Source organism: Phyllobates terribilis, unplaced genomic scaffold (assembly GCF_046119375.1).
Source record: "Phyllobates terribilis strain yellow unplaced genomic scaffold, ASM4611937v1 Scaffold_3__8_contigs__length_932513732, whole genome shotgun sequence".
Lineage (NCBI taxonomy): Eukaryota > Metazoa > Chordata > Amphibia > Anura > Dendrobatidae > Phyllobates > Phyllobates terribilis.
The window spans coordinates 671,007,088-671,032,623 of NW_027362763.1; the positions used below are offsets into that span (position 1 = coordinate 671,007,088).

Here is a 25,536-nt window from a genome sequence, read left to right on the forward strand (position 1 = left end):
GAAGTTTCTAAAATTCTCACAAGGGGGAGAATTATTATGTTATTTGCAGCAGATTAATCTGGCGAAAAAGTGGCAAATTTTGTTGCAAATTTTTCCTTTACATGAGGGCGTGGCTCACAGATCCTCTGGGGGCGTGTCTTTAGGCTGCTCTGCATAATTACCCTGTGTGCCACACCCCCTTGTAAAGGCCATTAAAATTTACAGAAAAAAAAAAGGCTCCTATTTCTTTAACCGTATGGCAGATTTAAAATAAATTACCAAAATCATTCTCAGGGGAGCAGCGGAAATAAAATAAGAGCAAAAACTGATAACTATTTAAACCTGCATATTGCGAGAATCAATTCTGCTCCAGACAGACAGGTTATTTGTTTCTTTGTTTGTTTGTTTGTTTTTGTGTCCAGATCTGGACATTTTTTGCAAGTGTTTTATTTATTTTATTTTTCGGTTTCCATAAAAACAAATGAAGTAGCGACAGAGTGTTGTCACATTACATTTCCCATAAGATGCCCGTACTCTTCTCTGACTCCTCCTTATACGTGAATGCTCCACCAAACCTTCACGTGTGCTCTACAGGAAGAGGAAAGAAAGCCGCTACCAGACCGCTCTGTCATTGGCTTCTCTCCCCTAAGAACCAAAGGATCCGGGATTCAAATTTAAACGGCTGCATTCTTGTAGAATCCAAATGTAAACTGCCGTTTTCTTCTAGAATTTAAATGTAAACCGCCGCTTCCTTCTAGAATTTAAATGTAAACCGCCGCTTCCTTCTAGAATTTAAATGTAAACTGCCGTTTTCTTCTAGAATTTAAATGTAAACCGCCGCTTCCTTCTAGAATTTAAATGTAAACTGCCGCTTCCTTCTAGAATTTAAATGTAAACTGCCGCTTCCTTCTAGAATTTAAATGTAAACTGGCGCTTCTTTCTAGAATATAAATGTAAACTGCTGCTTTCTTCTAGAATTTAAATGTAAACCGCCGCTTCCTTCTAGAATTTAAATGTAAACCGCCGCTTTCTTCTAGAATTTAAATGTAAACCGCCGCTTCCTTCTAGAATTTAAATGTAAACTGGCGCTTCCTTCTAGAATATAAATGTAAACTGCCGCTTTCTTCTAGAATTCAAATGTAAACTGCCGCTTCCTTCTAGAATTTAAATGTAAACTGCCGCTTCCTTCTAGAATTTAAATGTAAATTGGCGCTTCCTTCTAGAATATAAATGTAAACTGCCGCTTTCTTCTAGAATTCAAATGTAAACTGCCGCTTCCTTCTAGAATTTAAATGTAAACCGCCGCTTCCTTCTAGAATTTAAATGTAAACTGCCGCTTCGTTCTAGAATTTAAATGTAAACTGGCGCTTCCTTCTAGAATTTAAATGTAAACTGTCGCTTCCTTCTAGAATATAAATGTAAACCGCCGCTTTCTTCTAGAATTTAAATGTAAACCGCCGCTTCCTTCTAGAATTTAAATGTAAACTGCCGCTTTCTTCTAGAATTTAAATGTAAACCGCCGCTTTCTTCTAGAATTTAAATGTAAACCGCCGCTTCCTTCTAGAATTTAAATGTAAACTGCCTCTTTCTTCTAGAATTTAAATGTAAACCGCCGCTTCCTTCTAGAATTTAAATGTAAACTGCCGCTTCCTTCTAGAATTTAAATGTAAACTGCCTCTTTCTTCTAGAATTTAAATGTAAACTGCCGCTTCCTTCTAGAATTTAAATGTAAACTGCCGCTTCCTTCTAGAATTTAAATGTAAACTGGCGCTTCCTTCTAGAATATAAATGTAAACTGCCGCTTTCTTCTAGAATTTAAATGTAAACCGCCGCTTTCTTCTAGAATTTAAATGTAAACTGCCGCTTCCTTCTAGAATTTAAATGTAAACTGCCGCTTCCTTCTAGAATATAAATGTAAACTGCCGCTTTCTTCTAGAATTTAAATGTAAACCGCCGCTTTCTTCTAGAATTTAAATGTAAACTGCCGATTCCTTCTAGAATTTAAATGTAAACTGCAGCTTCCTTCTAGAATTTAAATGTAAACTGCAGCTTCCTTCTAGAATTTAAATGTAAACTGCCGCTTCCTTCTAGAATTTAAATGTAAACTGTTGCTTCCTTCTAGAATTTAAATGTAAACCACCGCTTACTTCTAGAATTGAAATGTAAACTGCCGCTTCCTTCTAGAATTTAAATGCAAACTGCCGCATTCTTCTAGAATCTAAATGTAAACCGCCGCTTCCTTCTAGAATTTAAATGTAAACTGCATCTTCCTTCTAGAATTTAAATGTAAACTGCCGCATTCTTCTAGAATTTAAATGTAAACTGCCGCATTCTTCTAGAATCTAAATGTAAACTGCCGCTTCCTTCTAGAATTTAAATGTAAACTGCATCTTCCTTCTAGAATTTAAAAGCAAACTGCTGCATTCTTCTAGAATTTAAATGTAAACTGCCGCATTCTTCTAGAATTTAAATGTAAACTGCCGCATTCTTCTACAATTTAAATGTAAACTGCCTCTTCCTTCTAGAATTTAAATGTAAACTGCATCTTCCTTCTTGAATTTAAATGTAAACTGCCGCATTCTTCTAGAATTTAAATGTAAACCGCCGCTTCCTTCTAGAATTTAAATGTAAACTGCCGCATTCTTCTAGAATTTAAATGTAAACTGTCGCTTCCTTCTAGAATTTAAATGTAAACTGCCGCTTCCTTCTAGAATTTAAATGTAAACTGCCGCTTCCTTCTAGAATTTAAATGTAAACTGCCGCGTTCTTCTAGAATTTAAATGTAAACTGCCGCTTCCTTCTAGAATTTAAATGTAAACTGCCTCTTCCTTCTAGAATTTAAATGTAAACTGCCTCTTCCTTCTAGAATTTAAATGTAAACTGCCGCTTCCTTCTAGAATTCAAATGTAAACTGCCGCTTCCTTCTAGAATTTAAATGTAAACTGCCGCTTCCTTCTAGAATTTAAATGTAAACTGCCGCATTCTTCTAGAATTTAAATGTAAACTGACGCTTCCTTCTAGAATTTAAATGTAAACTGCCTCTTCCTTCTAGAATTTAAATGTAAACTGCCGCTTCCTTCTAGAATTTAAATGTAAACTGCCGCTTCCTTCTAGAATTCAAATGTAAACTGCCGCTTCCTTCTAGAATGTAAAGTCAAATAGCCAGGACAGGAATATTTTACTGTGGAGATAATTAATGACGTCAGTACATTTCTTTTCCAGGAGCAGCATTCTCTCACCAATCACACGCAGAATGTGGAGACCGCAGTGAGGATGTTCTATGAGAAGGTGCGGCCCTTACATTCACATCTGACACCCCTGACCCCGTCCTATATATATCCCATGCTGTATTGTCCTATATGTTTTAGGCATGACTACTTTTCCATCGGACACTGGATTACGATACTTCACACTCATCTCCCAGGATATTCAGTATTTCTTTTGTATTCTTATAGATTCCTCGTGTTTTTGTGAACCTCGTGCAAATCATGGAGATCGAGGGACTGCGCAAAATCCAAGCGGAGACCATTGGCTGCAGTCTCTTAAAGCCGTAAGTGTCCGTAACACAATGCTATCTCCTTACCGTTATCTTGAAATCAGTAAGAATGTGACCACTCTTGGATTTCCTTGTGGAGTTCCAGCTGCATCCTGGGAAAAGAGTATGAACATGAGCTCTCATCCAGAAGATGGAAATCTGTCTCTCTACTGCCACCTATGGGTAGCAAACCCAATAAAATGCCTTGAAAAATGAAGAGCTTGAGAATAAACAGAAAAAAACTGGAAGAACCTCACAAAAACAATGTATAATGTACTTAAACCAGCTATGTCTGACTTCTGAAGATTCCTCTGTGCTGCTGTGAGAGCGGTCGCACATGTGTTTATAAGGCTTTCCTTTGAAGTCTATGAGCATTACCTGCGTGCACAGCCAGGTCTCTTCACATGATAATTGGAGGGTCCTAGAGGTGAAACCCCCACCATTTTTTAAAGATTTAAGTTGAAACACCCCTTTCATAAGCTGCACCCAAAAGACACTTTGCTACATTGCGTCATCATCGTTCACAGACCCCCCTCTGGATACATCCCCTTTACCTTCCCCATGTTTCTCTGCTGCCCTCACATTGCAGTAAACTCTATAAAGGAAAGTTATGTCAGAAAATGACATATTGATTGAAGGTGTTATCAGTCATTATAGAGGAGGAGGAGGTGAGCTGTGACATCACCTATTGTGAATGGTGGATCCTGTTTAATCTACTGTATATAGAGGTGTTATCAGTCATTGTACAGGAGGAGGAGGTGAGCTGTGACATCACCTATTGTGAATGGTGGATCCTGTGTTATCTACTGTATATAGAGGTGTTATCAGTCATTGTACAGAAGGAGGAGGAGGTGAGCTGTGACATCACCTATTGTGAATGGTGGATCCTGTTTAATCTACTATATATAGAGGTGTTATCAGTCATTGTACAGAAGGAGGAGGTGAGCTGTGACATCACCTATTGTGAATGATGGATCCTGTGTTGTCTACTGTATATAGAGGTGTTATCAGTCATTGTACAGAAGGAGGAGGAGGTGAGCTGTGACATCACCTATTGTGAATGGTGGATCCTGTTTAATCTACTGTATATAGAGGTGTTATCAGTCATTGTACAGGAGGAGGAGGTGAGCTGTGACATCACCTATTGTGAATGGTGGATCCTGTGTTATCTACTGTATATAGAGGTGTTATCAGTCATTGTACAGAAGGAGGAGGAGGTGAGCTGTGACATCACCTATTGTGAATGGTGGATCCTGTTTAATCTACTATATATAGAGGTGTTATCAGTCATTGTACAGAAGGAGGAGGTGAGCTGTGACATCACCTATTGTGAATGATGGATCCTGTGTTGTCTACTGTATATAGAGGTGTTATCAGTCATTGTACAGAAGGAGGAGGAGGTGAGCTGTGACATCACCTATTGTGAATGGTGGATCCTGTTTAATCTACTATATATAGAGGTGTTATCAGTCATTGTACAGGAGGAGGAGGTGAGCTGTGACATCACCTATTGTGAATGATGGATCCTGTGTTGTCTACTGTATATAGAGGTGTTATCAGTCATTGTACAGGAGGAGGAGGTGAGCTGTGACATCACCTATTGTGAATGGTGGATCCTGTGTTATCTACTGTAAATAGAGGTGTTATCAGTCATTGTACAGGAGGAGGAGGTGAGCTGTGACATCACCTATTGTGAATGATGGATCCTGTGTTATCTACTGTATATAGAGGTGTTATCAGCTATTGTACAGGAGGAGGAGGTGAGCTGTGACATCACCTATCGTGAATTTTGGATCCTGTGTTATCTACTGTATATAGAGGTGTTATCAGCCATTGTACAGGAGGAGGAGGTGAGCTGTGATATCACCTATTGTGAATGGTAGATCCTGTGTAATCTACTGTATATAGAGGGGTTATCAATCATTGTACAGGAGGAGGAGGTGAGCTGTGACATCACCTATTGTGAATGGTGGATCCTGTGTTATCTACTGTATATAGAGGTGTTATCAGCCATTGTACAGGAGGAGGAGGTGAGCTGTGATATCACCTATTGTGAATGGTGGATCCTGTGTTATCTACTGTATATAGAGGTGTTATCAGTCATTGTACATGAGGAGGAGGTGAGCTGTGACATCACCTATTGTGAATGGTGGATCCTGTGTGATCTACTGTATATAGAGGTGTTATCAGCCATTGTACAGGAGGAGGAGGAGAGCTGTGACATCACCTATTGTGAATGATGGATCCTGTGTTATCTACTGTATATAGAGGTGTTATCAGCCATTGTACAGGAGGAGGAGGTGAGCTGTGACATCACCTATTGTGAATGATGGATCCTGTGTTATCTATTGTATATAGAGGTGTTATCAGCTATTGTACAGGAGGAGGAGGTGAGCTGTGACATCACCTATTGTGAATGGTGAATCCTGTGTTATCTACTGTATATAGAGGTGTTATCAGTCATTGTACAGGAGGAGGAGGAGGTGAGCTGTGACATCATCTATTGTGAATGGTGGATCCTGTGTTATCTACTGTATAAAGAGGTGTTATTAGTCATTGTACAGGAGGAGGAGGTGAGCTGTGACATCACCTATTGTGAATGGTGGATCCTGTGTTATCTACTGTATATAGAGGTGTTATCAGTCATTGTACAGGGTGAGAAGGTGAGCTGTGACATCACCTATTGTGAATGGTGGATCCTGTGTTACCTACTGTATATAGAGGTGTTATGAGTCATTGTACAGGAGGAGGAGGTGAGCTGTGACATCACCTATTGTGAATGGTGGATCCTGTGTTATCTACTGTATATAGAGGTGTTATCAGTCATTGTACAGAAGGAGGAGGAGGTGAGCTGTGACATCACCTATTGTGAATGGTGGATCCTGTTTAATCTACTATATATAGAGGTGTTATCAGTCATTGTACAGAAGGAGGAGGTGAGCTGTGACATCACCTATTGTGAATGATGGATCCTGTGTTGTCTACTGTATATAGAGGTGTTATCAGTCATTGTACAGAAGGAGGAGGAGGTGAGCTGTGACATCACCTATTGTGAATGGTGGATCCTGTTTAATCTACTATATATAGAGGTGTTATCAGTCATTGTACAGGAGGAGGAGGTGAGCTGTGACATCACCTATTGTGAATGATGGATCTTGTGTTGTCTACTGTATATAGAGGTGTTATCAGTCATTGTACAGGAGGAGGAGGTGAGCTGTGACATCACCTATTGTGAATGGTGGATCCTGTGTTATCTACTGTAAATAGAGGTGTTATCAGTCATTGTACAGGAGGAGGAGGTGAGCTGTGACATCACCTATTGTGAATGATGGATCCTGTGTTATCTACTGTATATAGAGGTGTTATCAGCTATTGTACAGGAGGAGGAGGTGAGCTGTGACATCACCTATCGTGAATTTTGGATCCTGTGTTATCTACTGTATATAGAGGTGTTATCAGCCATTGTACAGGAGGAGGAGGTGAGCTGTGATATCACCTATTGTGAATGGTAGATCCTGTGTAATCTACTGTATATAGAGGGGTTATCAATCATTGTACAGGAGGAGGAGGTGAGCTGTGACATCACCTATTGTGAATGGTGGATCCTGTGTTATCTACTGTATATAGAGGTGTTATCAGCCATTGTACAGGAGGAGGAGGTGAGCTGTGATATCACCTATTGTGAATGGTGGATCCTGTGTTATCTACTGTATATAGAGGTGTTATCAGTCATTGTACATGAGGAGGAGGTGAGCTGTGACATCACCTATTGTGAATGGTGGATCCTGTGTGATCTACTGTATATAGAGGTGTTATCAGCCATTGTACAGGAGGAGGAGGAGAGCTGTGACATCACCTATTGTGAATGATGGATCCTGTGTTATCTACTGTATATAGAGGTGTTATCAGCCATTGTACAGGAGGAGGAGGTGAGCTGTGACATCACCTATTGTGAATGATGGATCCTGTGTTATCTATTGTATATAGAGGTGTTATCAGCTATTGTACAGGAGGAGGAGGTGAGCTGTGACATCACCTATTGTGAATGGTGAATCCTGTGTTATCTACTGTATATAGAGGTGTTATCAGTCATTGTACAGGAGGAGGAGGAGGTGAGCTGTGACATCATCTATTGTGAATGGTGGATCCTGTGTTATCTACTGTATAAAGAGGTGTTATTAGTCATTGTACAGGAGGAGGAGGTGAGCTGTGACATCACCTATTGTGAATGGTGGATCCTGTGTTATCTACTGTATATAGAGGTGTTATCAGTCATTGTACAGGGTGAGAAGGTGAGCTGTGACATCACCTATTGTGAATGGTGGATCCTGTGTTACCTACTGTATATAGAGGTGTTATGAGTCATTGTACAGGAGGAGGAGGTGAGCTGTGACATCACCTATTGTGAATGGTGGATCCTGTGTTATCTACTGTATATAGAGGTGTTATCAGTCATTGTACAGAAGGAGGAGGAGGTGAGCTGTGACATCACCTATTGTGAATGGTGGATCCTGTTTAATCTACTATATATAGAGGTGTTATCAGTCATTGTACAGAAGGAGGAGGTGAGCTGTGACATCACCTATTGTGAATGATGGATCCTGTGTTGTCTACTGTATATAGAGGTGTTATCAGTCATTGTACAGAAGGAGGAGGAGGTGAGCTGTGACATCACCTATTGTGAATGGTGGATCCTGTTTAATCTACTATATATAGAGGTGTTATCAGTCATTGTACAGGAGGAGGAGGTGAGCTGTGACATCACCTATTGTGAATGATGGATCTTGTGTTGTCTACTGTATATAGAGGTGTTATCAGTCATTGTACAGGAGGAGGAGGTGAGCTGTGACATCACCTATTGTGAATGGTGGATCCTGTGTTATCTACTGTAAATAGAGGTGTTATCAGTCATTGTACAGGAGGAGGAGGTGAGCTGTGACATCACCTATTGTGAATGATGGATCCTGTGTTATCTACTGTATATAGAGGTGTTATCAGCTATTGTACAGGAGGAGGAGGTGAGCTGTGACATCACCTATCGTGAGTTTTGGATCCTGTGTTATCTACTGTATATAGAGGTGTTATCAGCCATTGTACAGGAGGAGGAGGTGAGCTGTGATATCACCTATTGTGAATGGTGGATCCTGTGTAATCTATTGTATATAGAGGGGTTATCAGTCATTGTACAGGAGGAGGAGGTGAGCTGTGACATCACCAATTGTGAATGGTGGATCCTGTGTTATCTACTGTATATAGAGGTGTTATCAGCCATTGTACAGGAGGAGGAGGTGAGCTGTGATATCACCTATTGTGAATGGTGGATCCTGTGTTATCTACTGTATATAGAGGTGTTATCAGTCATTGTACATGAGGAGGAGGTGAGCTGTGACATCACCTATTGTGAATGGTGGATCCTGTGTGATCTACTGTATATAGAGGTGTTATCAGCCATTGTACAGGAGGAGGAGGAGAGCTGTGACATCACCTATTGTGAATGATGGATCCTGTGTTATCTACTGTATATAGAGGTGTTATCAGCCATTGTACAGGAGGAGGAGGTGAGCTGTGACATCACCTATTGTGAATGATGGATCCTGTGTTATCTATTGTATATAGAGGTGTTATCAGCTATTGTACAGGAGGAGGAGGTGAGCTGTGACATCACCTATTGTGAATGGTGAATCCTGTGTTATCTACTGTATATAGAGGTGTTATCAGTCATTGTACAGGAGGAGGAGGAGGTGAGCTGTGACATCTATTGTGAATGGTGGATCCTGTGTTATCTACTGTATAAAGAGGTGTTATTAGTCATTGTACAGGAGGAGGAGGTGAGCTGTGACATCACCTATTGTGAATGGTGGATCCTGTGTTATCTACTGTATATAGAGGTGTTATCAGTCATTGTACAGGGTGAGAAGGTGAGCTGTGACATCACCTATTGTGAATGGTGGATCCTGTGTTACCTACTGTATATAGAGGTGTTATGAGTCATTGTACAGGAGGAGGAGGTGAGCTGTGACATCACCTATTGTGAATGGTGGATCCTGTGTTATCTACTGTATATAGAGGTGTTATCAGTCATTGTACAGGAGGAGGAGGTGAGCTGTGACATCACCTATCGTGAATGGTGGATCCTGTGTTATCTACTGTATATAGAGGTGTTATCAGCCATTGTACAGGAGGAAGAGGTGAGCTGTGACATCATCTATCGTGAATGGTGGATCCTGTGTGATCTACTGTATATAGAGGTGTTATCAGCCATTGTACAGGAGGAGGAGGTGAGCTGTGACATCATCTATCGTGAATGGTGGATCCTGTGTGATGTACTGTATATAGAGGTGTTATCAGCCATTGTACAGGAGAAGGAGGTGAGCTGTGACATCATCTATCGTGAATGGTGGATCCTGTGTGATCTACTGTGTATAGAGGTGCTATCAGTCATTGTATAGGAGGAGGAGGTGAGCTGTGATCTCACCTATTGTGAATGGTGGATCCTGTGTCATCTACTGTATATAGAGCTGTTATCATTCATTATACAGGAGGAGGAGGTGAGCTGTGATATCACCTATTGTGAATGGTGGATCCTGTGTTATCTACTGTATATAGAGGTGTTATAAGTCATTGTACTGGAGGAGGAGGAGGTGAGCTGTGAAATCACCTATCGTGAATGGTGGGTCCCCTGTGTCATCTACTGTATATAGAGGTGTTATCAGTCATTGTACAGGATGAGGAGGTGAGCTGTGATCTCAACTATTGTGAATGGTGGATCCTGTGTCATCTACTGTATATAGAGCTGTTATCATTCATTATACAGGAGGAGGAGGTGAGCTGTGATATCACCTATTGTGAATGGTGGATCCTGTGTTACCTACTGTATATAGAGGTGTTATCATTCATTGTACAGGAGGAGAAGGTGAGCTGTGATATCACCTATTGTGAATGGTGGATCCTGTGTTATCTACTGTATATAGAGGTGTTATCACTCATTGTACAGGAGGAGGAGGAGGAGGGGGTGAGCTATGACATCACCTATTGTGAATCGTGGATACCTTTCATTGTAATGTGGCCTGTGATGATAATGAGACTGCTGAAAAATCTTCTGTGCAGAACAGAAAATGTGAGTCTAGCATTAGCCTCATTGGCCAGTGTGAAAATGGCAGAATTTCCGACTTTTTATATACAGTATATATATTAATTGAAAATGTCAACATTTAAAAAAATGTATTTATCCTATAAATCTGAGTTACACGGAGGCCATGCTATGATGACACGTTCCCTTCATACTCAACAATGTTCATAAATCCAGTCAAATTCATTTCCAGTTCTTATCGCATAAATGAGAAAGTTCTTTATTAAATATATGCACTCAATATTGGAGGATTTGTGTTCTTTTCTTATAGAAATTTCTGTCCTTGTATCATTAACCCTCCAGAAGGATCCCCAGAACAGATTGAAATGAAGACCTTTAACAGAGATTTGCAGGTGGGTGATGAGATGATGTGATATATACCGTACATTGCTCTAAGGCCATGTTCACACGTTCAGTATTTGGTCAGTATTTTACATCAGTACTTGTAAGACAAAACCAGGAGTGGGTGATAAATACAGAAGTGGTGACGTGTTTCTATTATACTTTTCCTCGGATTCTTCCACTCCTGATTTTGCCTACAAATACTGATGTAAAATACTGACCATATACTGAACGTGTGATCGTGGTCTATGGGAAGGTCTCCAGTTCACAGAAGCTTCTCAATAGCCGCACAGCTGAAGTTAATCTTGTACTCACCACTGGGTGGCGCTGCATGCACACATTCTTATAAATCTGTATCTGACTGTCACCAAACTTTCCCTGAGTCTTGACAGCAAATCTGACCATTAATGAGAGGTACAATCATAAACCTTTTAGCACCGCGTGCAGACCTGTCTTTCCACAGTCTGGGAAATGCTTGGTGGAAAAGCTGCACCAATGACTAAATTAGTTCTCTCCCCGCTTTCCCAAAAACAGATATAATGAATGTAAACCTCAGATTTTGGGGCTGGAATTCTCCTCACAAATCATATATTGTGATCCGTATTAATGGACACTTTCTCATTCTTCCTCTTCTTATGATCAGGTGCATGTGGCTGCTCTGGCCGAAAAATTCAAAGATCGCGAAGACTTTGCTGTAGTGGCTCAACCATTCTTCACCAACACCGTGGTGCCAGTGGACAGTGTAAGTTACAATCAATGAGACACACCGAGAACACAGTGTGAATAGTGACTGAGGAGGAGTGTAGATTTCTGGATTAGTCCTGGAGGAGTCGTGTAGATTTCTGGATTAGCCCTGGAGGAGTAGTATAGATTTCTGGATTAGTCCTGCGGGAGTAGTGTAGATTTCTGGATTAGTCCTGGAGGAGTAGTATAGATTTCTGGATTAGTCCTGGAGGAGTTGTGTAGGTTTCTGGATTAGTCCTGGGGGAGTAGTGTAGATTTCTGGATTAGTCCTGGAGGAGTAGTATAGATTTCTGGATTAGTCCTCGAGGAGTCGTGTAGATTTCTGGATTAGTCCTGGAGGAGTAGTATAGATTTCTGGATTAGTCCTGGAGGAGTAGTGTAGATTTCTGGATTAGTCCTGGAGGAGTCGTGTAGATTCCTGGATTAGTCCTGGAGGAGTCGTGTCGATTTCTGGATTAGTCCTGCGGGAGTAGTGTAGATTCCTGGATTAGTCCTGGAGGAGTAGTGTAGATTTCTGGACTAGTCCTGGAGGAGTCGTGTCGATTTCTGGATTAGTCCTGGGGGAGTAGTGTAGATTTCTGGAATAGTCCTGGGGGAGTAGTGTAGATTTCTGGATTAGTCCTGGAGGAATAGTGTAGATTTCTGGATTAGTCCTGGAGGAGTCGTGTCGATTTCTGGATTAGTCCTGGAGGAGTCGTGTAGATTCCTGGATTAGTCCTGGAGGAGTAGTATAGATTTCTGGATTAGTCCTGGAGGAGTAGTGTAGATTTCTGGATTAGTCCTGCGGGAGTAGTGTAGATTTCTGGATTAGTCCTGGAGGAGTCGTGTAGATTCCTGGATTAGTCCTGGAGGAGTCGTGTCGATTTCTGGATTAGTCCTGCGGGAGTAGTGTAGATTCCTGGATTAGTCCTGGAGGAGTCGTGTAGATTACTGGATTAGTCCTGGAGGAGTCGTGTAGGTTTCTGGATTAGTCCTGGGGGAGTAGTGTAGATTTCTGGATTAGTCCTGGAGGAGTAGTATAGATTTCTGGATTAGTCTTCGAGGAGTCGTGTAGATTTCTGGATTAGTCCTGGAGGAGTAGTATAGATTTCTGGATTAGTCCTGGAGGAGTAGTGTAGATTTCTGGATTAGTCCTGGAGGAGTCGTGTAGATTCCTGGATTAGTCCTGGAGGAGTCGTGTAGATTTCTGGATTAGTCCTGGAGGAGTAGTATAGATTTCTGGATTAGTCCTGCGGGAGTAGTGTAGATTTCTGGATTAGTCCTGGAGGAGTCGTGTCGATTTCTGGATTAGTCCTGGAGGAGTCGTGTAGATTCCTGGATTAGTCCTGGAGGAGTAGTATAGATTTCTGGATTAGTCCTGGAGGAGTAGTGTAGATTTCTGGATTAGTCCTGCGGGAGTAGTGTAGATTTCTGGATTAGTCCTGGAGGAGTCGTGTAGATTCCTGGATTAGTCCTGGAGGAGTCGTGTCGATTTCTGGATTAGTCCTGCGGGAATAGTGTAGATTCCTGGATTAGTCCTGGAGGAGTAGTGTAGATTTCTGGATTAGTCCTGGAGGAGTCGTGTCGATTTCTGAATTAGTCCTGGGGGAGTAGTGTAGATTTCTGTAATAGTCCTGGAGGAATAGTGTAGATTTCTGGAATAGTCCTGGAGGAATAGTGTAGATTTTTGGATTAGTCCTGGAGGAGTAGTGTAGATTTCTGGATTAGTCCTGGAGGAGTCGTGTAGATTGCTGGATTAGTCCTGGAGGAGTCGTGTCGATTACTGGATTAGTCCTGGAGGAGTAGTGTAGATTTCTGGATTAGTCCAGGAGGAGTCGTGTCGATTTCTGGATTAGTCCTGGGGGAGTAGTGTAGATTTCTGGAATAGTCCTGGAGGAATAGTGTAGATTTCTGGATTAGCCCTGGAGGAGTAGTGTAGATTTCTGGATTAGTCCTGGAGGAGTAGTATACATTTCTGGATTAGTCCTGGAGGAGTAGTGTAGATTTCTGGATTAGTCCTGGAGGAGTAGTGTAGATTTCTGGATTAGTCCTGGAGGAGTAGTGTAGATTTCTGGATTAGTCCTGGAGGAGTAGTGTAGATTTCTGGATTAGTCCTGGAGGAGTAGTTTAGATTTCTGGATTAGTCCTGGAGGAGGAGTATAGATTTCTGGATTAGTCCTGGAGGAGTCGTGTAGATTTCTGGATTAGTCCTGGAGGAGTAGTATACATTTCTGGATTAGTCCTGGAGGAGGAGTGTAGATTTCTGGATTAGTCCTGGAGGAGGAGTGTAGATTCCTGGATTAGTCCTGGAGGAGTAGAGTAGATTCCTGGATTAGTCCTGGAGGAGTCGTTTAGATTCCTGGATTAGTCCTGGAGGAGTCGTGTAGATTTCTGGATTAGTCCTGGAGGAGTAGTATAGATTTCTGGATTAGTCCTGGAGGAGTCGTGTAGATTTCTGGATTAGTCCTGGAGGAGTAGTGTAGATGTCTGAATTAGTCCTGGAGGAGTAGTATAGATTTCTGGATTAGTCCTGGAGGAGTAGTATAGATTTCTGGATTAGTCCTGGAGGAGTCGTGTAGATTTCTGGATTAGTCCTGGAGGAGTATTATAGATTTCTGGATTAGTCCTGGAGGAGTCGTGTAGATTTCTGGATTAGTCCTGGAGGAGTCGTGTAGATTTCTGGATTAGTCCTGGAGGAGTCGTGTAGATTCCTGGATTAGTCCTGGAGGAGTCATGTCGATTTCTAGATTAGTCCTGCGGGAGTAGTGTAGATTCCTGGATTAGTCCTGGAGGAGTAGTGTAGATTTCTGGATTAGTCCTGGAGGAGTCGTGTCGATATCTGGATTAGTCCTGGGGGAGTAGTGTAGATTTCTGGATTAGTCCTGGAGGAATAGTGTAGATTTCTGGATTAGCCCTGGAGGAGTAGTGTAGATTTCTGGATTAGTCCTGGAGGAGTAGTATAGATTTCTGGATTAGTCCTGGAGGAGTCGTGTAGATTTCTGGATTAGTCCTGGAGGAGTAGTATAGATTTCTGGATTAGTCCTGGAGGAGTAGTGTAGATTTCTGGATTAGTCCTGGAGGAGTCGTGTAGATTTCTGGATTAGTCCTGGAGGAGTCGTGTAGATTCCTGGATTAGCCCTGGAGGAGTAGTATAGATTTCTGGATTAGTCCTGGAGGAGTAGTGTAGATTTCTGGATTAGTCCTGGAGGAGTCGTGTAGATTCCTGGATTAGTCGTGGAGGAGTCGTGTCGATTTCTGGATTAGTCCTGCGGGAGTAGTGTAGATTTCTGGATTAGTCCTGGAGGAGGAGTGTAGATTTCTGGATTAGTCCTGGAGGAGTAGTGTAGATTTCTGGATTAGTCCTGGAGGAGTCGTGTAGATTCCTGGATTAGTCCTGGAGGAGGAGTGTAGATTTCTGGATTAGTCCTGGAGGAGTCGTGTCGATTTCTGGATTAGTCCTGGAGGTGTCGTGTAGATTCCTGGATTAGTCCTGGAGGAGTAGTATAGATTTATGGATTAGTCCTGGAGGAGTAGTATAGATTTCTGGATTAGTCCTGGAGGAGTCGTGTAGATTTCTGGATTAGTCCTGGAGGAGTCGTGTAGATTTCTGGATTAGTCCTGGAGGAGTCGTGTAGATTCCTGGATTAGTCCTGGAGGAGTCATGTCGATTTCTAGATTAGTCCTGCGGGAGTAGTGTAGATTCCTGGATTAGTCCTGGAGGAGTAGTGTAGATTTCTGGATTAGTCCTGGAGGAGTCGTGTCGATTTCTGGATTAGTCCTGGGGGAGTAGTGTAGATTTCTGGATTAGTGCTGGAGGAATAGTGTAGATTTCTGGATTAGCCCTGGAGGAGTAGTGTAGATTTCTGGATTAGTCCTGGAGGAGTAGTATAGATTTCTGGATTAGTCCTGGAGGAGTAGTGTAGATTTCTGGATTAGTCCTGGAGGAGTAGTGTAGATTTCTGGATTAGTCCTGGAGGAGTAGTGTGGATTTCTGGATTAGTCCTGGAGGAGTCGTGTAGATTCCTGGATTAGTCCTGGAGGAGTAGTATAGATTTCTGGATTAGTCCTGGAGGAGGAGTGTAGATTCCTGGATTAGTCCTGGAGGAGTAGCGTAGATTCCTGGATTAGTCCTGGAGCAGTCGTGTAGATTCCTGGATTCGTCCTGGAGGAGTAGTGTAGATTTCTGGATTAGTCCTGGAGCAGTCGTGTAGATTCCTGGATTCGTCCTGGAGGAGTAGTGTAGATTTCTGGATTAGTCCTGGAGGAGTAGTGTAGATTTCTGGATTAGTCCTGGAGGAGTACTATAGATTCCTGGATTAGTCCTGGAGGAGTAGTATAGATTCCTGGATTAGTCCTGGAGGAGTAGTATAGATTACTGGATTAGTCCTGGAGGAGTAGTATAGATTTCTGGATTAGTCCTGGAGGAGGAGTGTAGATTTCAGGATTAGTCCTGGAGGAGTCGTGTAGATTCCTGGATTAGTCCTGGAGGAGTAGTGTAGATTCCTGGATTAGTCCTGGAGGAGTAGTATAGATTTCTGGATTAGTCCTGGAGGAGTAGTGTAGATTTCTGGATTAGTCCTGGAGGAGTCGTGTAGATTCCTGGATTAGTCCTGGAGGAGTCGTGTCGATTTCTGGATTAGTCCTGCGGGAGTAGTGTAGATTCCTGGATTAGTCCTGGAGGAGTAGTGTAGATTTCTGGACTAGTCCTGGAGGAGTCGTGTCGATTTCTGGATTAGTCCTGGGGGAGTAGTGTAGATTTCTGGAATAGTCCTGGGGGAGTAGTGTAGATTTCTGGATTAGTCCTGGAGGAATAGTGTAGATTTCTGGATTAGTCCTGGAGGAGTCGTGTCGATTTCTGGATTAGTCCTGGAGGAGTCGTGTAGATTCCTGGATTAGTCCTGGAGGAGTAGTATAGATTTCTGGATTAGTCCTGGAGGAGTAGTGTAAATTTCTGGATTAGTCCTGCGGGAGTAGTGTAGATTTCTGGATTAGTCCTGGAGGAGTCGTGTAGATTCCTGGATTAGTCCTGGAGGAGTCGTGTCGATTTCTGGATTAGTCCTGCAGGAGTAGTGTAGATTCCTGGATTAGTCCTGGAGGAGTCGTGTAGATTCCTGGATTAGTCCTGGAGAAGTCGTGTAGATTTCTGGATTAGTCCTGGAGGAGTAGTATAGATTTCTGGATTAGTCCTGCGGGAGTAGTGTAGATTTCTGGATTAGTCCTGGAGGAGTCGTGTCGATTTCTGGATTAGTCCTGGAGGAGTCGTGTAGATTCCTGGATTAGTCCTGGAGGAGTAGTATAGATTTCTGGATTAGTCCTGGAGGAGTAGTGTAGATTTCTGGATTAGTCCTGCGGGAGTAGTGTAGATTTCTGGATTAGTCCTGGAGGAGTCGTGTAGATTCCTGGATTAGTCCTGGAGGAGTCGTGTCGATTTCTGGATTAGTCCTGCGGGAATAGTGTAGATTCCTGGATTAGTCCTGGAGGAGTAGTGTAGATTTCTGGATTAGTCCTGGAGGAGTCGTGTCGATTTCTGAATTAGTCCTGGGGGAGTAGTGTAGATTTCTGTAATAGTCCTGGAGGAATAGTGTAGATTTCTGGAATAGTCCTGGAGGAATAGTGTAGATTTTTGGATTAGTCCTGGAAGAGTAGTGTAGATTTCTGGATTAGTCCTGGAGGAGCCGTGTAGATTTCTGGATTAGTCCTGGAGGAGTCGTGTCGATTCCTGGATTAGTCCTGGAGGAGTAGTGTAGATTCCTGGATTAGTCCTGGAGGAGTCGTGTCGATTTCTGGATTAGTCCTGCGGGAGTAGTGTAGATTCCTGGATTAGTCCTGGAGGAGTCGTGTAGATTCCTGGATTAGTCCTGGAGAAGTCGTGTAGATTTCTGGATTAGTCCTGGAGGAGTAGTATAGATTTCTGGATTAGTCCTGCGGGAGTAGTGTAGATTTCTGGATTAGTCCTGGAGGAGTCGTGTCGATTTCTGGATTAGTCCTGGAGGAGTCGTGTAGATTCCTGGATTAGTCCTGGAGGAGTAGTATAGATTTCTGGATTAGTCCTGGAGGAGTAGTGTAGATTTCTGGATTAGTCCTGCGGGAGTAGTGTAGATTTCTGGATTAGTCCTGGAGGAGTCGTGTAGATTCCTGGATTATTCCTGGAGGAGTCGTGTCGATTTCTGGATTAGTCCTGCGGGAATAGTGTAGATTCCTGGATTAGTCCTGGAGGAGTAGTGTAGATTTCTGGATTAGTCCTGGAGGAGTCGTGTCGATTTCTGAATTAGTCCTGGGGGAGTAGTGTAGATTTCTGTAATAGTCCTGGAGGAATAGTGTAGATTTCTGGAATAGTCCTGGAGGAATAGTGTAGATTTTTGGATTAGTCCTGGAAGAGTAGTGTAGATTTCTGGATTAGTCCTGGAGGAGCCGTGTAGATTTCTGGATTAGTCCTGGAGGAGTCGTGTCGATTCCTGGATTAGTCCTGGAGGAGTAGTGTAGATTTCTGGATTAGTCCAGGAGGAGTCGTGTCGATTTCTGGATTAGTCCTGGGGGAGTAGTGTAGATTTCTGGAATAGTCCTGGAGGAATAGTGTAGATTTCTGGATTAGCCCTGGAGGAGTAGTGTAGATTTCTGGATTAGTCCTGGAGGAGTAGTATACATTTCTGGATTAGTCCTGGAGGAGTAGTGTAGATTTCTGGATTAGTCCTGGAGGAGTAGTGTAGATTTCTGGATTAGTCCTGGAGGAGTAGTGTAGATTTCTGGATTAGTCCTGGAGGAGTAGTGTAGATTTCTGGATTAGTCCTGGAGGAGTAGTTTAGATTTCTGGATTAGTCCTGGAGGAGTAGTATAGATTTCTGGATTAGTCCTGGAGGAGTCGTGTAGATTTCTGGATTAGTCCTGGAGGAGTAGTATACATTTCTGGATTAGTCCTGGAGGAGGAGTGTAGATTTCTGGATTAGTCCTGGAGGAGGAGTGTAGATTCCTGGATTAGTCCTGGAGGAGTAGTGTAGATTCCTGGATTAGTCCTGGAGGAGTCGTTTAGATTCCTGGATTAGTCCTGGAGGAGTCGTGTAGATTTCTGGATTAGTCCTGGAGGAGTAGTATAGATTTCTGGATTAGTCCTGGAGGAGTCGTGTAGATTTCTGGATTAGTCCTGGAGGAGTAGTGTAGATGTCTGAATTAGTCCTGGAGGAGTAGTATAGATTTCTGGATTAGTCCTGGAGGAGTAGTATAGATTTCTGGATTAGTCCTGGAGGAGTCGTGTAGATTTCTGGATTAGTCCTGGAGGAGTAGTATAGATTTCTGGATTAGTCCTGGAGGAGTCGTGTAGATTTCTGGATTAGTCCTGGAGGAGTCATGTAGATTTCTGGATTAGTCCTGGAGGAGTCGTGTAGATTCCTGGATTAGTCCTGGAGGAGTCATGTCGATTTCTAGATTAGTCCTGCGGGAGTAGTGTAGATTCCTGGATTAGTCCTGGAGGAGTAGTGTAGATTTCTGGATTAGTCCTGGAGGAGTCGTGTCGATTTCTGGATTAGTCCTGGGGGAGTAGTGTAGATTTCTGGATTAGTCCTGGAGGAATAGTGTAGATTTCTGGATTAGCCCTGGAGGAGTAGTGTAGATTTCTGGATTAGTCCTGGAGGAGTAGTATAGATTTCTGGATTAGTCCTGGAGGAGTCGTGTAGATTTCTGGATTAGTCCTGGAGGAGTAGTATAGATTTCTGGATTATTCCTGGAGGAGTAGTGTAGATTTCTGGATTAGTCCTGGAGGAGTCGTGTAGATTCCTGGATTAGTCGTGGAGGAGTCGTGTCGATTTCTGGATTAGTTCTGGAGGAGTCGTGTAGATTTCTGGATTAGTCCTGGAGGAGTCGTGTAGATTCCTGGATTAGTCGTGGAGGAGTCGTGTCGATTTCTGGATTAGTCCTGCGGGAGTAGTGTAGATTTCTGGAATAGTCCTGGAGGAGGAGTGTAGATTTCTGGATTAGTCCTGGAGGAGTAGTGTAGATTTCTGGATTAGTCCTGGAGGAGTCGTGTAGATTCCTGGATTAGTCCTGGAGGAGGAGTGTAGATTTCTGGATTAGTCCTGGAGGAGTCGTGTCGATTTCTGGATTAGTCCTGGAGGTGTCGTGTAGATTCCTGGATTAGTCCTGGAGGAGTAGTATAGATTTATGGATTAGTCCTGGAGGAGTAGTATAGATTTCTGGATTAGTCCTGGAGGAGTCGTGTAGATTTCTGGATTAGTCCTGGAGGAGTCGTGTAGATTTCTGGATTAGTCCTGGAGGAGTCGTGTAGATTCCTGGATTAGTCCTGGAGGAGTCATGTCGATTTCTAGATTAGTCCTGCGGGAGTAGTGTAGATTCCTGGATTAGTCCTGGAGGAGTAGTGTAGATTTCTGGATTAGTCCTGGAGGAGTCGTGTCGATTTCTGGATTAGTCCTGGGGGAGTCGTGTAGATTTCTGGATTAGTCCTGGAGGAATAGTGTAGATTTCTGGATTAGCCCTGGAGGAGTAGTGTAGATTTCTGGATTAGTCCTGGAGGAGTAGTATAGATTTCTGGATTAGTCCTGGAGGAGTAGTGTAGATTTCTGGATTAGTCCTGGAGGAGTAGTGTAGATTTCTGGATTAGTCCTGGAGGAGTAGTGTAGATTTCTGGATTAGTCCTGGAGGAGTAGTGTGGATTTCTGGATTAGTCCTGGAGGAGTCGTGTAGATTCCTGGATTAGTCCTGGAGGAGTAGTATGGATTTCTGGATTAGTCCTGGAGGAGGAGTGTAGATTCCTGGATTAGTCCTGGAGGAGTATCGTAGATTCCTGGATTAGTCCTGGAGCAGTCGTGTAGATTCCTGGATTCGTCCTGGAGGAGTAGTGTAGATTTCTGGATTAGTCCTGGAGCAGTCGTGTAGATTCCTGGATTCGTCCTGGAGGAGTAGTGTAGATTTCTGGATTAGTCCTGGAGGAGTAGTGTAGATTTCTGGATTAGTCCTGGAGGAGTACTATAGATTCCTGGATTAGTCCTGGAGGAGTAGTATAGATTCCTGGATTAGTCCTGGAGGAGTAGTATAGATTACTGGATTAGTCCTGGAGGAGTAGTATAGATTTCTGGATTAGTCCTGGAGGAGGAGTGTAGATTTCAGGATTAGTCCTGGAGGAGTCGTGTAGATTCCTGGATTAGTCCTGGAGGAGTAGTGTAGATTCCTGGATTAGTCCTGGAGGAGTAGCATAGATTACTGGATTAGTCCTGGAGGAGTAGTATAGATTTCTGGATTAGTCCTGGAGGAGGAGTGTAGATTTCTGGATTAGTCCTGGAGGAGTCGTGTAGATTCCTGGATTAGCCCTGGAGGAGTAGTATAGATTTCTGGATTAGTCCTGGAGGAGTAGTGTAGATTTCTGGATTAGTCCTGGAGGAGTCGTGTAGATTCCTGGATTAGTCGTGGAGGAGTCGTGTCGATTTCTGGATTAGTCCTGCGGGAGTAGTGTAGATTTCTGGATTAGTCCTGGAGGAGGAGTGTAGATTTCTGGATTAGTCCTGGAGGAGTAGTGTAGATTTCTGGATTAGTCCTGGAGGAGTCGTGTAGATTCCTGGATTAGTCCTGGAGGAGGAGTGTAGATTTCTGGATTAGTCCTGGAGGAGTCGTGTCGATTTCTGGATTAGTCCTGGAGGAGTCGTGTAGATTCCTGGATTCGTCCTGGAGGAGTAGTGTAGATTTCTGGATTAGTCCTGGAGCAGTCGTGTAGATTCCTGGATTCGTCCTGGAGGAGTAGTGTAGATTTCTGGATTAGTCCTGAAGGAGTAGTGTAGATTTCTGGATTAGTCCTGGAGGAGTAGTATAGATTCCTGGATTAGTCCTGGAGGAGTAGTATAGATTCCTGGATTAGTCCTGGAGGAGTAGTATAGATTACTGGATTAGTCCTGGAGGAGTAGTATAGATTTCTGGATTAGTCCTGGAGGAGGAGTGTAGATTTCAGGATTAGTCCTGGAGGAGTCGTGTAGATTCCTGGATTAGTCCTGGAGGAGGAGTGTAGATTTCTGGATTAGTCCTGGAGGAGTCGTGTAGATTCCTGGATTAGCCCTGGAGGAGTAGTATAGATTTCTGGATTAGTCCTGGAGGAGGAGTGTAGATTTCTGGATTAGTCCTGGAGGAATGGTGTAGATTTCTGGATTAGTCCTGGAGGAATATTGTAGATTTCTGGGTTAGTCCTGGAGGGGTCCTGTAGATTTCTGGATTAGTCCTTGAGCAGTAGTATAGATTTCTGGATTAGTCCTGGAGTAGTCGTGTAGATTTCTGGATTAGTCCTGGAGGAATAGTGTAGACTTCTGAATTAGTCCTGGAGGAATAGTGCAGATTTCTGGATTACTCCTGGAGGAGTCCTGTAAATTTCTGTATTAGTCCTGGAGGAGTAGTATAGATTTCTGGATTAGTCCTGGAGGAGGAGTGTAGATTTCTGGATTAGTCCTGGAGGAGTAGTGTAGATTCCTGGATTAGTCCTGGAGGAGTAGTATAGATTTCTGGATTAGTCCTGGAGGAGGAGTGTAGAATTCTGGATTAGTCCTGGAGGAATAGTGTAGATTTCTGGATTAGTCCTGGAGGAGTCGTGTAGATTCCTGGATTAGTCCTGGAGGAGTCATGTCGATTTCTGGATTAGTCCTGCGGGAGTAGTGTAGATTCCTGGATTAGTCCTGGAGGAGTCGTGTCGATTTCTGGATTAGTCCTGGGGGAGTAGTGTAGATTTCTGGATTAGTCCTGGAGGAATAGTGTAGATTTCTGGATTAGCCCTGGAGGAGTAGTGTAGATTTCTGGATTAGTCCTGGAGGAGTAGTATAGATTTCTGGATTAGTCCTGGAGGAGTAGTGTAGATTTCTGGATTAGTCCTGGAGGAGTAGTGTAGATTTCTGGATTAGTCCTGGAGGAGTAGTGTGGATTTCTGGATTAGTCCTGGAGAAGTCGTGTAGATTCCTGGATTAGTCCTGGAGGAGTAGTATAGATTTCTGGATTAGTCCTGGAGGAGGAGTGTAGATTCCTGGATTAGTCCTGGAGGAGTAGTGTAGATTCCTGGATTAGTCCTGGAGCAGTCGTGTAGATTCCTGGATTCGTCCTGGAGGAGTAGTGTAGATTTCTGGATTAGTCCTGGAGCAGTCGTGTAGATTCCTGGATTCGTCCTGGAGGAGTAGTGTAGATTTCTGGATTAGTCCTGGAGGAGTAGTGTAGATTTCTGGATTAGTCCTGGAGGAGTACTATAGATTCCTGGATTAGTCCTGGAGGAGTAGTATAGATTCCTGGATTAGTCCTGGAGGAGTAGTATAGATTACTGGATTAGTCCTGGAGGAGTAGTATAGATTTCTGGATTAGTCCTGAAGGAGGAGTGTAGATTTCAGGATTAGTCCTGGAGGAGTCGTGTAGATTCCTGGATTAGTCCTGGAGGAGTAGTGTAGATTCCTGGATTAGTCCTGGAGGAGTAGCATAGATTCCTGGATTAGTCCTGGAGGAGTAGTATAGATTTCTGGATTAGTCCTGGAGGAGGAGTGTAGATTTCTGGATTAGTCCTGGAGGAGTCGTGTAGATTCCTGGATTAGCCCTGGAGGAGTAGTATAGATTTCTGGATTAGTCCTGGAGGAGAAGTGTAGATTTCTGGATTAGTCCTGGAGGAATGGTGTAGATTTCTGGATTAGTCCTGGAGGAATATTGTAGATTTCTGGGTTAGTCCTGGAGGGGTCCTGTAGATTTCTGGATTAGTCCTTGAGCAGTAGTATAGATTTCTGGATTAGTCCTGGAGGAGTCGTGTAGATTTCTGGATTAGTCCTGGAGGAGTACTATAGATTCCTGGATTAGTCCTGGAGGAGTACTATAGATTCCTGGATTAGTCCTGGAGGAGTAGTATAGATTCCTGGATTAGTCCTGGAGGAGTAGTATAGATTACTGGATTAGTCCTGGAGGAGTAGTGTAGATTTCAGGATTAGTCCTGGAGGAGTCGTGTAGATTCCTGGATTAGTCCTGGAGGAGTAGTGTAGATTCCTGGATTAGTCCTGGAGGAGTAGCATAGATTACTGGATTAGTCCTGGAGGAGTAGTATAGATTTCTGGATTAGTCCTGGAGGAGGAGTGTAGATTTCTGGATTAGTCCTGGAGGAGTCGTGTAGATTCCTGGATTAGCCGTGGAGGAGTAGTATAGATTTCTGGATTAGTCCTGCAGGAGGAGTGTAGATTTCTGGATTAGTCCTGGAGGAATGGTGTAGATTTCTGGATTAGTCCTGGAGGAATATTGTAGATTTCTGGGTTAGTCCTGGAGGGGTCCTGTAGATTTCTGGATTAGTCCTTGAGCAGTAGTATAGATTTCTGGATTAGTCCTGGAGGAGTCGTGTAGATTTCTGGATTAGTCCTGGAGGAATAGTGTAGACTTCTGAATTAGTCCTGGAGGAATAGTGTAGATTTCTGGATTAGTCCTGGAGGAGTCCTGTAAATTTCTGTATTAGTCCTGGAGGAGTAGTATAGATTTCTGGATTAGTCCTGGAGGAGGAGTGTAGATTTCTGTATTAGTCCTGGAGGAGTAGTGTAGATTCCTGGATTAGTCCTGGAGGAGTAGTATAGATTTCTGGATTAGTACTGGAGGAGGAGTGTAGAATTCTGGATTAGTCCTGGAGGAATAGTGTAGATTTCTGGATTAGTCCTGGAGGAGTCGTGTAAATTCCTGGATTAGTCCTGGAGGAGTCATGTCGATTTCTGGATTAGTCCTGCGGGAGTAGTGTAGATTCCTGGATTAGTCCTGAAGGAGTAGTGTAGATTTCTGGATTAGTCCTGGAGGAGTCGTGTCGATTTCTGGATTAGTCCTGGAGGAATAGTGTAGATTTCTGGATTAGCCCTGGAGGAGTAGTGTAGATTTCTGGATTAGTCCTGGATGAGTAGTATAGATTTCTGGATTAGTCCTGGAGGAGTAGTGTAGATTTCTGGATTAGTCCTGGAGGAGTAGTGTAGATTTCTGGATTAGTCCTGGAGGAGTAGTGTGGATTTCTGGATTAGTCCTGGAGGAGTCGTGTAGATTCCTGGATTAGTCCTGGAGGAGTAGTATAGATTTCTGGATTAGTCCTGGAGGAGGAGTGTAGATTCCTGGATTAGTCCTGGAGGAGTAGTGTAGATTTCTGGATTAGTCCTGGAGGAGGAGTGTAGATTCCTGGATTAGTCCTGAAGGAGTCGTGTAGATTCCTGGATTAGTCCTGGTGGAGTCGTGTAGATTCCTGGATTAGTCCTGGAGGAGTAGTATAGATTTCTGGATTAGTCCTGGAGGAGGAGTGTAGATTCCTGGATTAGTCCTGGAGGAGTAGTATAGATTTCTGGATTAGTCCTGGAGGAGGAGTGTAGATTCCTGGATTAGTCCTGGAGGAGTAGTGTAGATTTCTGGATTAGTCCTGGAGGAGGAGTGTAGATTCCTGGATTAGTCCTGAAGGAGTCGTGTAGATTCCTGGATTAGTCCTGGTGGAGTCGTGTAGATTCCTGGATTAGTCCTGGAGGAGTAGTATAGATTTCTGGATTAGTCCTGGAGGAGGAGTGTAGATTTCTGTATTAGTCCTGGAGGAGTAGTGTAGATTCCTGGATTAGTCCTGGAGGAGTAGTATAGATTTCTGGATTAGTACTGGAGGAGGAGTGTAGAATTCTGGATTAGTCCTGGAGGAATAGTGTAGATTTCTGGATTAGTCCTGGAGGAGTCGTGTAAATTCCTGGATTAGTCCTGGAGGAGTCATGTCGATTTCTGGATTAGTCCTGCGGGAGTAGTGTAGATTCCTGGATTAGTCCTGAAGGAGTAGTGTAGATTTCTGGATTAGTCCTGGAGGAGTCGTGTCGATTTCTGGATTAGTCCT

At 43.2% G+C, this 25,536-nt stretch overlaps 1 protein-coding gene across 1 annotated transcript in view; it reads left to right on the plus strand.

Moving 5' to 3' along the window:
- The window catches only part of PLB1 (phospholipase B1), a 147,350-nt gene that overhangs the window by 116,102 nt on the left and 5,712 nt on the right, over positions 1-25,536 (plus strand). The window contains exons 51-54 of the mRNA XM_073671780.1: positions 3,202-3,267; positions 3,435-3,529; positions 10,915-10,996; positions 11,629-11,727. Coding sequence (XP_073527881.1) covers positions 3,202-3,267; positions 3,435-3,529; positions 10,915-10,996; positions 11,629-11,727 — 342 coding nt within the window. The remainder of the gene's footprint in view (positions 1-3,201; positions 3,268-3,434; positions 3,530-10,914; positions 10,997-11,628; positions 11,728-25,536) is intronic.